The sequence below is a fragment of the Cnephaeus nilssonii genome (genome assembly GCF_951640355.1).
Source record: "Cnephaeus nilssonii genome assembly, chromosome: 1".
NCBI classification, from domain to species: Eukaryota; Metazoa; Chordata; class Mammalia; order Chiroptera; family Vespertilionidae; genus Cnephaeus; species Cnephaeus nilssonii.
The window spans coordinates 89962550-89976972 of NC_137072.1; the positions used below are offsets into that span (position 1 = coordinate 89962550).

General features: G+C 34.9%; 1 protein-coding gene across 2 annotated transcripts in view; it reads left to right on the plus strand.

Annotated features, from left to right (window-relative positions):
• Window positions 1–621: 621 nt before the first annotated feature.
• GABRG1 (gamma-aminobutyric acid type A receptor subunit gamma1) overlaps window positions 622–14423 on the plus strand; it is a gene marked incomplete at both ends in the record, with an annotated part of 44273 nt that continues 30471 nt past the window's right edge. The window contains one exon of one of the 2 annotated variants that reach the window (XM_079773826.1): window positions 622–908. In XM_079773826.1, coding sequence (XP_079629952.1) covers window positions 622–908 — 287 coding nt within the window. The remainder of the gene's footprint in view (window positions 909–14423) is intronic. The other variant, XM_079773827.1, reaches the window with a different exon arrangement.

Genomic DNA, 14423 nt, shown 5'->3' on the forward strand with positions numbered 1-14423 from the left:
TTTATAAAACGAGATAGTTCGTGCCTGGCATTATTCATTAGTATCATCTTCTGGTGCCCTGGGAGAGGAGAATGCAAATCACCTCACTCATAAAAAGACTAAAGACGGGGAAAAGGAGTTGGGAAACGCGATTACCAGGAATGCACTGAGCACGCCCGCCCCGTTCATTCATTGGGGATTTTAGGGACTCATTTGTGCCGGGCATTGTGCCAGGCGCTGGGGCTGCTTCGAGAAAGGAGACACCATCCTACACTCCAAATGAATGATAATTAACCACAATTAGCAGAACCTCCGCGGGCCCGGGGAAACCCAATGAGGGACTGCAATCTTCCCGCGGGTCTCGGAAGGCAGATTTCGGAATCCAGACGCGGGAGAGGAAGGAGGCGGCGGCGCCCAAAGAGTCAGGCGAGAGGGCAGCCAGGAGGGAGAGGGACCCCTCCTTCCCTCGGGAGGAAATCTGTCTAGGCCGCTCCAACGCTGGCTCCCCGAGGCTGCGAGGGAGTGGAGGTTTGTTTTTCTTTTCGGAAGACGGAGCCCTTTTCCCCACTGGGCTCGATTTCTAGTAGGGGGAGACCCGCCTCTCGGGGCCGCTGATTGGCCCAAGCGTCTTCCAGCTAATTTATGCCAGCATCCCCTCGGTCCGATTGGCTCCCCGGCTCCATTCCGCTGGGAGTCGCATCCTACCTGGTCGGGAGGTGTATCGCCTTCCCACACTTTCCCTTCTGGTGCTCCTTCCCTGGGCTGCGGCTTAGGTGGGAGAAAAAGTCCCGGCTTGAAGAAGACAAGAGGAGAAAAGCGAGTCTGATGGGTTCTTGGAAAGCTTTTCTCTTCTCCCCTTTTCTTCTGTGGAGCCCAAGCAGAGGGGTGAGGCTGATGTTCTTGTTGCTGACCCTGCATTTGGGAAACTGGTGAGTAAATGCAAGGACTGAGAGAACTATTCTTTCGTGCCTACCCCCCTTCCCTCTCGCTTTTTCTTTCTTTCCAAAAAAAAAAAAAAAAAAAAAACCAGTCCAAGTCATTTGCGTTTCCCCAGGTACCTGTGCAATATTTTACCATCATTTTCTTTTCTGATCAGGTCTACCCATTTTCAGATAGAATGACATGAACCTATGTGTGGAGCATGGAGGTTAGTCCAGTTGCTTTCGATCGGAAACGTGGTCAAAACTAGTGAAGACTCAGTTACTGGGAGTGGGGAGGAGGAGCAGAAATGGGTTTCCTACTAAATGTAGTGAATAAATGACATTGATGAACTTTCTAATGATTCCGCATTTTATAGAAATGGCTATTTTAGAAACTAAGGAGTTTCATAGCATGGTATGTATGATGCTTTTCTATATATACAAATGTTTTTGTTTTCCTTACCCCTCCCCCTTTTTTTGCTATGGGGGGGGGGAGGGCTTTATATCAAAGTATATTATAAATATGGCTAAAATCTACCAGGTTCATGTGCTATATTTATGTTAGAAATAAATATGCATATTTTATTAAGCCAGATTCCAAAGATTTTTATTTTAATTGACTGCCTACATGAAAATAAAAATTGTGTGTGGATAGAAATGATGTTCTGGCCGTGTGTGTGTGTGTGTGTGTGTGTGTGTGTGTGTGTGGTGTGAGAAAGACAGAGAAAGACTGAGAATATCAACCCCACACCTCCAACTTAATAGGTCTGCTTGGGTTGTAATACCTTTCAATAAAACTTTTAAATCATTCCGAAAAAACAATTAAACTGCTCAGGTATTGAATCTAGCTATAGGAGTAGTTGATGAATGAAGTTAAAATATATAAATTAGGACCTAGATCCTATAAAGATCTTGGACATACCGAGTAGTTCAAGTCTGAGTATGTTGTGTGATTTTGTTTTATATAAATCTACATTTAAAATTATATTGTTGTATGATGTGACCCTCAAGAGTAAAACACAATTGCTATGCAGATGAAAACATGCCTTTATAACTACTTGCATCATTGCTAAAATGAATTATTATTATGATTAATTTTAGTATATGCCAACAGTGAATAGTTTTGTCAATACCAGCAGATAGAATAACTATATTTTCTCTCTGAAAATAGAGAATGGATTGAATTATGCTAAGTAATACTAGACATGCCAGAAAATGTTTGACACTCAATGTTTTGTGTGTTTTGTTTTGTTTTTAGTTTTAGTTTATTTATACTTTTTCTTTAGAAACTAAAACATTTTGCATGGACACAAATGTGCCAATTGATTAATTATTCCTTATATATAAGTTTTGTCATAATGGCTTATTGCTTTGAATATATTATAGGAAAATTACAGAAAATATTTTTATAAAATAGGTATCAGGGCTCTCACGCATCTTCACAATATTACAAACGAATCTGTGTTTTCATAAATAAAAGCAGATTTAGCCAGTGGTTTTCTGAAATAACAACCTGTGTGCTCCTTTATCATTAGAAGTGCAAGTTTTCCTTACAACCTAACAGGCAAGTGCTTACTTAAGGGCATAAAGAGACGTGTTGTTTTAAACAGTAATTTTGTGTTTGATAATACTTATGTTGCGATCATCATAATTGGCCCAGAATTCTCTTCTAGCTGCTCATAATTTAAAAAGTTGGGAGTTGTTAAAAAGTTGTGTGTTGCAGTGGACAGAGATGGGTTCTGGCAGTCTGGAGACATGATTTTATGTGTCAAGAATCCTTAACCTCTGGAGAGTTTCTTCATCTAGGAAATGAAGGGCAGTAGTAGATGGTGTATGATTGCTTAACTTTTCACATGCAATATGTCCAAGATTTGAACTGAAACATAAAAATAACTCAATAGTTGTTTCACTGTCTTTTTCTTAGTACTTTTTAAGAAGGAAGTTCTAGTAGGAAATTCCCTATGCTGTTCATACCATCTGTATTAGTGAGTCAGATAGAGGTATTATGCTGTTCAAATCTAAAAATGATTCATTTTATCCTAGTACTATAGATAATCTGGATTATTCTAGCCAGTGGACAAAAATTCAAAAATAAAACTATATTTTGTTGTTATAATGAACTGGTAGGGCCTCAATTATGAGAGTTCATGTCTTCATTTTTTTAAAAGTAGTTACGGTGTGGTGAACTTTTCATCTTTATAATATTTAGTTTGAGATAATTAATGTCATCATATATAAACCATTTACATTTATGTATTTTCTCCCTTTCTTTGTCTTTTGAGGAGCCTTTTCAAAACTAACCATAGATGGTTCTGTGTGTAAGAATTTTGGTTTCTTATGCTGGTTTCTAAAATAAATCATCAAAGTCATCTATTTTGAGATTTACCAAATTAGGGCCTATTATTTCTTATATCTCAGCAGAGACAAGAGCTTACTTCCTTGTTAGTTTCTCTTAAGAGCACAAAGGAGGGACAGTATATTGATTTTTATATTCCTGAACTATGAAAACCTGTCTCATTGCTGTAACTGAAGCTATAGTTATGGTTCCTGCGTTTCATTCTCCACGAGACTATATGGCATCTTGACAAGTTGCTTAAAATCTCTTAAGCTTGATTTAACTTATTTTTAATGTTGGGAAAAAATCTATTTATAATCAAATTTTAAAAGAGTTGAGAAGTGTTTTGATATATCAGCTGTTTTAAAAAGTAATTTATTGTAAGCTTTGACCAAGAAGCTATATTTGAGAGAGCGCAAGGAAAATAACAGGTTTTTCATTTTTTAAAACAATTTTATGAATCAATTATATACAATTTAGCATTCAGTTGTCCAAATAAAAATATTCAAATATACTCGCTTTATAACATATATAATTTCAAAGTAATTTTAGTCATATATATTGACTAAATATATGGAGATGGTTGTCAATGAATTTTTTCTTAGTCATCCAGATTATTTGCTTAATTTTCCGATACTAATGATAACCATTCAAACTTGAAGGCAAAAAAACTAAGTATGATATTTCATGATAATTACATTTTCAAAAGACTGAGAAAAAGGATTTTGAAGCTAAAATTCAAATGCTATAATTGATAAATCACCTGTGTATAGAGTTTTTTGGGTATGCCATCATTTTGTTTTATTTTATACTATGAGACACACTTGACTAACTAATGAAAGAAACTGTTTGACCTTTCATTCAAACATTGAGAAGACTAATTTAATATTGTACACTTATATAAAGGTGGTTGAAACTTGTCTAAGAAAATAATATGTGAAGGTGGAGTCCCAAAGGAGAGAAAAAATAGCAGGGTGGAAAACTGAAAAATTGACGATATTATCAAAATATGACAAATCACTACCATGGAGGAAAAAGACAAAGTGGACGTAAATGGAACGTACTGGCTTCAGGAGAATAACTCAGTATATGCATGGTACCAGTAAAGAACCCTAAACTTTCCAATCAGATATAAATTCTGGTTTCGGCTCTACCATTTCCCACCAGGGTGATTTCAGGCCAATCTTTGAGGCAGAGAGTCCTCATTTGTGAAAAATAAAAATGACATCTACCTTTCCAGATCGTTTCAATATCAAGATAAAACATATGCGGAAAGAACATAACACTGAAAATGTTAACTGAAAGAACATAATAGCAGATACCCTGTGGAGTCACATTGATTCTAGTATTATTTATCCTAGTTACAGTGGTTTAAGTGCAATAAAGTGAAGTCCTTGGATTCTTGTGCGTTAATATCTTTTGGATTTAAAATAGATCATTCATTCTTTTACAACAAATATTTATTGAAAACTTGCAACATGCTAGGTTTACAGTGGTGAATGAAGTAGACATGAGTTTAGTTCATGTGTAAGAGAAAGAGAGAGAGAGAAAGAGAGAGAGAGAGAGAGAGAGAGAGAGAGAGAGAGAGAGAGAACTTATACTCACTGCAAAAACCTAGACTTATGGCATCAAAAGAAAACAGCTTGTAGTCAAAATAAGAAAATATACCTTTGAACTTGAAAGATAAACTGGAAATTCTGAGTTTTTAGGGATAGAGAATGGTGATGGAGTAGATCACGATCAAGGGAAAAGAATTAGAGAGCCATGAGATGTCTCTCAGCAATACCAGAAGACTAGGGGGGAGATGTCTCTAAAAATCTAAAGACAAATGTTCAGCCTTGAAGGCTATACTTAGCAAAGTTACCAATCAAATATGAAGGAAGAATAAAGCCTACATACTGTCCTTCTCCCCATTTTACAGATGGGAACACAGGGGCACAACATTTTTTAGAAATTCACTAAGGATCATCTTGCTGATAAGTTTTGAATCCAAGACTCAAATCCACGTATTCTATGTCCAGAGTATTCAGTCTAAACCAGCACAACTCTCAGATTACATATGCTATGTAAGTCAAACAACAACAACAAAAACAATGAACAACATAAACTGATGAACAAAAACAGATCCAGAGACAGAGAAACATTGATCAGACCATCAAACCTCAGAAGGAAGGTAGGGGAGGGTGGGGGTAAGGGGGAGAGATCAACCAAAGGACTGGTATGCATGCATATAAGCCTAACCAATGGACACAGACACCAGGGGGGTGAGGGCATGAGTGGGGGAATAGGGGGTAATGGGGGAATAAGAACATATATGTAACACCTTAATCAATAACGAAATTAAAAACACACACACACATGACAGTGGATGAAGGAAACAAAAAGGAAGGGAGAGAAGGAGGAAAAGAAAGGAAAGGAAGGCTAGTGTAATCTATAGAAGTACAGTAAGTATAAAAGTCTACTGTGTACCAATCACATGATCTGACATATTATGTATAGTACTAGATTAATTATTTGGGTAAAACTAACAAATTGGAGTACTTGCTCTATAAAAAATCATAAGATAAAGGGTTAAAAGCAAGAAATTTGGAATTTAGCTAAGTTTTGTTGAGGAGTCTGATGGATACTTATTTTTAAGGATGCTATGTAAAATCAGTGTTAAACTTCTTATGTCTATGTGAAATAGACACACCATAACCAAGTAGTGAAAACTGTGTGCAGGGATTTTTCTTTTAAATCAAATGCTCTGTAACAGAATCAAAGATGCCTTATCACTAAGCTCATTCAAGCAAAAGCTTGTTAGAATTCTTGTACTCTGTGGGAGGCAAATGACAATATATGGTATTTTTCTACTTTTAAATATCTCAGAACCTAATTCTGTCGGTACGCAAATAGTTTTACCAACCGAAGCCCTATATTTCAGGAAGTACTCTTAGCTATTAATTCACTCAGTAAAATTTAAAAAAAAAATAATTGTACTTTTTATTGTCGACAGTATTACAGATATCCCCCAATTTCCCCTCTTCCCTTAGTCCACCTCAGCATTCATTTAACGACTATGTGCTGAGTTCTGAGACCTGAGAAGCAGTGGTAATCAGGACACAATCCTTGCCCTCGTAGTGTTTGTACAATGTATATAGGACATATGTGTGACGGTATATATGCTAGATACACAGGACAAGGAGGGCGGGGTCTTTGCTCCCAGTGGACATAAACTCTAGAAGGGTATGTTGAGACTTATTTATTAATATAAACAAGCAAAGACATAAAATGCCATAAATTCTACTCAGAATTCTAGATGAGCTATAGTGGGGACACCAAGGAGGCTGGGAATTGCAACTCTGGCAAAAGGTTCAATAGTCTCAGCTTTCAGTGGGATAATTTGGGTCAATGTTACTGAAGAATAGAGAGATAGAGAGATAGCATTGCTATTATGTGGCCTAGGTATGGTCTCAACATTTGGTAGTTTCTTTTGAAAACAATATACCTATACCTTCTAGGAGAGCCTTTATTCTTGTCATTTAACATATGACAATAGAATGGTAACATCTTATTAAAGGCTATAAGTATTTTAATATTGGTGTGATCAGGGTGTGATTTGGTTCTCCAAGCCTGCTAGAATCAGGGTCTCTAGCCAAAGGGTTAAATCTTTGGCCACCTTTTTAAAACCATCACTTATGGTTGTACAATTTGTGAATTGCTTAAATACAAGGACATCATTCACCTCTCAGTCCTTCTAGATGTATATAATTATTAGAAAAAATTTCCAACACCTGCAGTAGAGTTTCTTGAATAAGGATTACCTATTCCACAAAATAGCCATATTCGACTAGCACAAAGCTTTTTTTCTGGATTACATTTGTGTTATTCAGACATGTGTTCTTTAAACCAATTTGTTGTTTTGTGCAGGTGGCTTATGAATGTGCATTTGTTTCTGCCATTTCCTTAGTTAGAATTTGTTTTGAAAAACCTTCAAACTGTCATAACTAGAATTAACTAGAGTGTTTTTGCTGTTTTTGTTCTACTCTTGTATTCTCTCCATTTTGAAGTGAATAATCTGAAAGGATTCTTATGTCAATGAAAATATTTTATCTCTAATTTGATGACCCCAAGATTTAGGGGGAAAGGTATATCTTTCCAGATTTAGAGGATCTAATTCCCATTACTTTCTATCATTTAATTTCAAGATCTTTTAATAAATTTTATAATGTAACAAATGTCAATATTATGCCTCCACTTTGTGGAATTTTTAGCGGCCTTGTAGAATTTATCTGATGTGGAAGAGCATATAAAACAGAGAATGTGAATGTCATAAAGGGTTGTATTGTGTCTAAGTCCAATTTATGTTGTCAATTTCTATGGATATAAATTGGAACAGTGGGGAATTTGATGTTCATTTTTTTTATTGTCTAAAGATTTACATATGTCTCCTTTTTCTCCAATTAACCCCCCCCCCCAGCCATTCCCACCCCGGGCAAGCCCCCACTGCCCCAGTGTCTGTGTCCCTTGCTTATGCTAATATGCATGCATATAAGTCCTTCAATCCAGTTGTCATTTCTTTAAAGACCATAATGAAAATTAAAGTTTCTTTACCATCCTCAAAAACAAAACAAAACAAAAACAACACAAGAAAATGGTTCCAAAAGAACATTTATAATCTTTGGATATTCACCAACTACCTGAAGATTTTTCATCGGACTCATGGTTTCCAATTTCTAAACATTTAAAAGAACATTTTTTATTTATATTTAGAGAGAGGAAGAAAGAGGGAGAGAGAAATAAACATATATTGGCTGCCTTTGCATGCCCCTGACCAGAGATTGTCTGCAACCCAGGTACTAGCATGTGCCCTGACCAGGAACCAAACCTGTAACCCCTTGGTGTAAGGGCTGACACTCAACCCACTGAGCCAAGGCGCTAAACATTTTTAAAGAACAGAGTAGGCCTGCCTAACAAAGTAAATAAAGAAAACAAAGACAATACTCCTAAAATTGGCAAAATATATTGTTTTATTATTAATATTTACTGTGATATTTAAGATCAATCACCAACTGGCAAGTGTATGCACATTTGTATATTTAAATTTTTATGTAAGTGAAATCTAACACTTGTTTTTGGCACATATTTAATATTAGAGATATCTTTCTTGATTAGTATACTAATCTAGAAATCAGTTGTACATACATTTCAATGACAATGTGGTATTCTATATTATAGAAGAATCACAACTTATTAAATTATTTCATAATACATTCTATTTTATCACACATCATTTTGTGTACATTCATACATATGTACATCTCTTTAATTTCAATATTTCATTAATATTTCCAAATTACCATAAAATAATTCAGTTTTCTCTTAATGGTTGCAAAAATGCCACTTATCCATATTACCATCAATACTTGAAGTAATGAATCTTTTAATGTTCTGCCAATGTGATGGCTAAAATTTGTCACGTTTTTAACGAAATTATTTTCCCTAGGTAACAATAAATGTTAGCATGATTTTATCAATTTTTTGTCTTTCCCCTCCTGTGAGTAATGTATACCAATTATGTTGTAATGTCTTTGTCTCAGTCTATCCTGTGTCTCTAGTCTTTTTTCTAAATTGTGTTATATCAGCCCTAATCAGTTTGGCTCAGTGGATAGAGCATCGGCCTGCAGACTCCAGGGTCCCAGGTTTGATCCCTCTCCCTTCCTCTCTGTAAAAAATCAATAAAAATATATTTTAAAAAATAACAATAAAAAAATAAATTGTGTCATGTCATTCATAAGTTATTCTTTTTCTATTTTTATATCTTTCTTTTTCTTTTTTATTTTGGTTACATGCTACCCAGAAAGGCCTCCTTACCCCACACGTCAATTTTTTCCTCAATATCTTCCTTAATAGTTTTATACTTTATATATTATATTTTGATTTTTCTTATATAATCTGTAATTTCTTATATAAGTAGGACTCTAATTTATGTTCTTCTAAATGGCTTAATAAGCATCTCAATACAATTTATTGAATAATTTATTTTTTCATATCCAAACTGGCTAGTCACTTTTATCATATAGTAAATTTCAAATCACTTGGATCTGAATTTGAGGGCTAGATTATGTTCACACTGATTTCCTTCTGTATTACTACAATATGATATGGAATACAGTAACTTTGTTTTCCTTGTATTCTGGCAGAACACATTTTTCATGTTTTTATTGATTTCAGAGGGAGTAATGGAGAGGGAGAAAGAGACACATTAATGATGAGAGAGAATCATTGATTGGCTGCCTACTGCATGCCTCACACTGAGTGATTGAGCCCAAAACCAGGCATGTGCCCTGACCAGGAATGGAACTGTGACCTCCTGGTTCACAGGTTGATGCTCAGCTACTGTGTTTTTTAAAAGCTAATTTTATATTAGGTAAGCTACAATAATTTAATTATCTTATTAAGGCTAATAATAGTTTTTAGCTGTTTTTTTTTCATTCACTGTAATTTTACCTGCAAATAGCAAGATGAGCTTTGATATTCTTTCCATTTATTCATTTATTCAGTAAGTATTTTTTTATTGAACACCTGCTATTTGTCAAGGAGTAGACTAAGTACTAATGATATGACATTGAATGGCTTCAAGGAGATTAGTGCCATAAATAAAGTAGCCAATTAAGATTCGATGTGAAATATTAAAAAAAAAAAAGTCCAGCCGGTGTTGCTCAGTGGTTGAGTGTGGACCTATGAACTAGGAGGTCACAGTTTGATTCCACGTCAGGGCACATGCCTAGATTGTAGGCTCGATCCCTAGAAGGGGGCATGCAGAAGGTGGCCAATCAGTGATTCTCTCTCATTATTGATGTTTCTATCTCTCTCTCCATCTCTAAAATCAATAAAAATGTTGTGTGTTTTTTTAAGATGTAATATGAAATTAAAAATTAGAGTTCCATAGCAGCACAATTTACAATAGCTAAAATTTGGAAATAGCCTAAGTGCCCATCAGCAGATGAGTGGATAGTAAAACTGTGGTACATCTACACAATGGAATACTACGCTGCTGTAAAAAGAAGGAACTCTGACCATTTGCAACAGCATGGATGGACCTGGAGAGCATTATGCTAAGTGAAACAAGCCAATTAGAGAAAGATAAATATCATATGCCCTTACTCATTTGTGGAATATAATGAACAACATAAACTGATAAGCAAAAATAGATCCAGAAACAGAATCTTCGAACAGACCATCAAATGTTAGAGGGAAGGCAGTGGAGCTGGGGAATAAGAGAGCAACCAAAGGACTTGTATGCATGTATATAAGCATAACACAGGGACACAGACAGTAGGGGGGTGAGGGCATGTGCTGGAGGGGTGGGAACAGCTGGGGAGAGGTCAATCAGGGAAAAAAGGAGACATATGTAATTCTTTTAAACAATAAAGAATTTTAAAAAAAAGATGCAATGTGATCAACTTACTGGTATAGTTAAAGCACTGAACAGATTGGAAACACATAGCAGATAACAGCTACTTAACTTTCTTGGCTTGGCTTCCTTTTCCCTCCCAAATTTCAAGTCATTCCTCTCTCTGTGTGTCAAATGATGGGCGCCATATTCCTTTGTGTTAATAAAATAACCACCACATCTAGTGGACTATTATTTTACCTCCCTAAAACCCTGCAGGTTCAAATTGATAAGTCTGTTATATATCACTTTTTTAGTTATTTTACTTCCCTACCAACTTTAAAAAAATATATATATATTTTATTGATTTTTTACAGAGAGGAAGGGAGAGGGATAGAGAGTTAGAAACATCGATGAGAGAGAAGCATCGATCAGCTGCCTCCTGCACACCCACTACTGGGGATGTGCCCGCAACCAAGGTATATGCCCCTGACCAGAATCGAACCTGGGACCCTTCAGTCCCCAGGCCTATGCTCTATCCAGTGAGCCAAACCGGCTAGGGCTGAGCCAAACCGGCTAGGGCCCTACCAACTTTTATAATAATAAAAACATTACAAACCTACAAAGAATTTTTTATACAAAAGAATTTAACAAATGCAATATAAAGGTGAAAAGAAAATAACAAACCCTTTTTTCTTAAATTTCTTATTTTACTTCTATTTTCTTTGACTTCTAGATCTAAAATCAGTGCTTATACGTACTCTTTAAAAGCTGGTACTTAGAGGCCTTGACATTAGGATATCTTCTCCTCTGAAACATAATAACTGGCATGTTCTTTACTGAAACTTGTCACTTGACTACTAGGCTTATAGGAGCTGATGTTTATAAATAAACACAATTTAAGTTGCCATGACCAATAGCTCACAGAGGAGACCTGGCTTTGGAGTTTCATCTGCCTTTTCTTAACAGATTAATGGAAGAGCCTTCCCCTGGAGTCAGAACCAGGACATTCACAACCACTTTTATATGGACTATACTCAGGGTGACTGTATAATTTATCATCCAAATTAGGTCACTTTGCCAGTGAAAGAGGGTGCTATTAATAATTATTCTGGAAAAACCGATGTAAACCAGGCCATCCCGGGTAAAACTCGATGAATGTTTGTCGTATGTATGAAAAATCATTTACATTAATTGATTGACTTGCTAGTGGTCTAGTGCAAACACAGCGTTCCTCCAGAGGACTGGCGACGGGGCTGTCAATCAGCTATGTCCCCATGGCAGGAGAATCGAGTTGCAAATTTTCAGAGCTGCCACTATTGATTTCTTGGCAGGTTATAAAGCTCTGCTTCTCTCTATAAAAGGCTCTAGTTAATTATTTATTTTTTATGATTAGAAACATATTTCAGAGCACTATCTGGTGGTGTATAGGAGAAGATAGGAAGGAATGTCAAATTAACTCATTTTTGTGTATTTATATTTCAAAATTATACAGAAAGGTTATAGTATGCTATTAATATACCAAAAAATAAATTTTGTATGTTTCTATTATTATAGCATACTTAGTGTATTCATAAATCTTTAGCCATTTTATAAATCAGTTTTAATAAAAATTGAGTGCTACATGTTATTTTTCAGATAATGTTAATTGCATCATATGAATAAATCATAATTTACTTAAACATACTCACAATGTTTAAGATTTGCTTGCCACAGATAATACTGTGATTAACATCTTTGTGTGTGATGATTTTCTGTATCATTTATTTTATTTTATTTTATTTTATTTTTTCCACCACCATTAATCCGCTCTATGTCCTCTTCTACCCCCATTCCCCCTTCCCCTGGGTCACCACACTGTTGTCCATGTCATGAGTTATGTATCATTTTATTCATTTTTCCTTTATTAAAAAATAAGATAGTCTAGATCATGAATGTAATGTTATTTGTCTCTGTATTTCAGCACTTACCACATTTGTAGTATATAATATTTTTTTCCATATGTGAATTACAGCATTGGATTGGACACATGTTAGATAGTCATTCTCAACAGAGAGAGTGTGTGACTCCTTGAGATTATTATTTTAACTTCTTGGAACTCAAAGGTAGAGACAAGGCATCCTACCCATGCACAATCCTAATGCACTTCAAATTACTTACCATCATTGAGGTATGTGTTTATGAATTAGAAAACTCCAAATCCAACCACCCTGGTTTGTATAATAAAGATAAAATGAAATTATATTGTGCAAACTTCAAAGAAAAGAGGAAACAAGTCTTCAAACTAAATATTGTTTTAAATCCTGGCTATTATTTAATAGTGTGTATCCTTGGAAATCTATAAACCCATTTTACATCTGTAAAATAGAAATATTAATATTTTCTTCAGTACATTACTCTGCAGTAAATTATATAACATGTGGAAGGAACTTAGTACACAGTTTCTGAAACATGGCAGGCACTTGATGCATTATATGCATTCAGTAGCAGGTAGTAACAGCAATACATCAATCTTTAAAATAAGCAGTTAGTAAATTAAAATATTCAAGAGCTTAAATGTAAATGATAAGATTATGTGTATTCAAATTATTTAAAAGAAGTCCTTGAACATGTGTAGAATTTCTCAGAATATTACTTAAAATCATAATTGTTTTCCCAAAATGGTTTGAACACTCACTCACTCAACATATATAAATGCTACAAACGTCTTTCAGTCTATGAAAGAACATTGAGATATCAGATATGTTATATGAACTATTTTAGAAATTATGATAAGTACTCTTTAATCACCAAACTAATACCAATATGACATTCAAGGTAATTAATGAACAGATTGAAGATAATTGTAAAAGTTTGGAAGGAAGATGAGGAAAAGTTAACCTTAATAAATGTTTTCCTGTTACTGCCAAAAATGAGAAAAGATAGCTTTGTAATATCATTGAGGTCAATTTTCATATTACCTCTGAGCTAGCCGGGAAAAGGGGAATATAAATCACTATGAGCATGTGCTTTCTGGAATACAAGGATGTTGATACTGTAAAAAATACAAATATGTAAAAGGAAATCATACTACTGTACCATTAGTATATACTTTTTGAAGTTAAATATGTCACAACAATTAATATAAATGAGCACTTCAAAATTCTGCTAACTAAATGCACCTAGTAGTTTACATAGGAATAAAAGTTGTATATTGTAGTAATAAACTACCCCCAAATCTCAGTGGCTTACAACACTAATTGTTTATTTCTTGTTTAGTCTATATATTCATTGTGTGTTAACTGTGGCTCTGTCCATGTTACCTTCACTCCCAGAGTGAAGTAATAGAGTAGCCTCTGTCAGTATGGCTAGTCTTCTGGTAGAAGTACAAGAGATATATTGTGAATCATGAACTTACATTAAGCCTCCTGCTCAGTAGTGACACATATCACATATTTTTTATTAGTCAAAGCAAAGCACAGAGCCACACAAGTTCAGTGTGACAGGGGTGTATAATCCTCTTGCAAGAAGGAGCATTTCAAGCCATATGTCTAAGTTAGAAGTCAGTGGAATGGAAAGTATAATTCTCTGACAGGACAGAGAGGAAGGAGAGGAGAAATATTGAGAAGAATAATGCATTCCATTATCTGTTGATATTGACTATAAGTAGACTTATTGTGAAGATAAAATGAGATAGCAAATAATGTAGACTTAAGTTATAATTTCTAATGCTAATTTGTACTCATTAAGGATGAAGAGAATGCATCTTAACTAAACTTATTTTGGTAATCATTTTTCAATATACACATATATTATATCATTATGTTATATACCT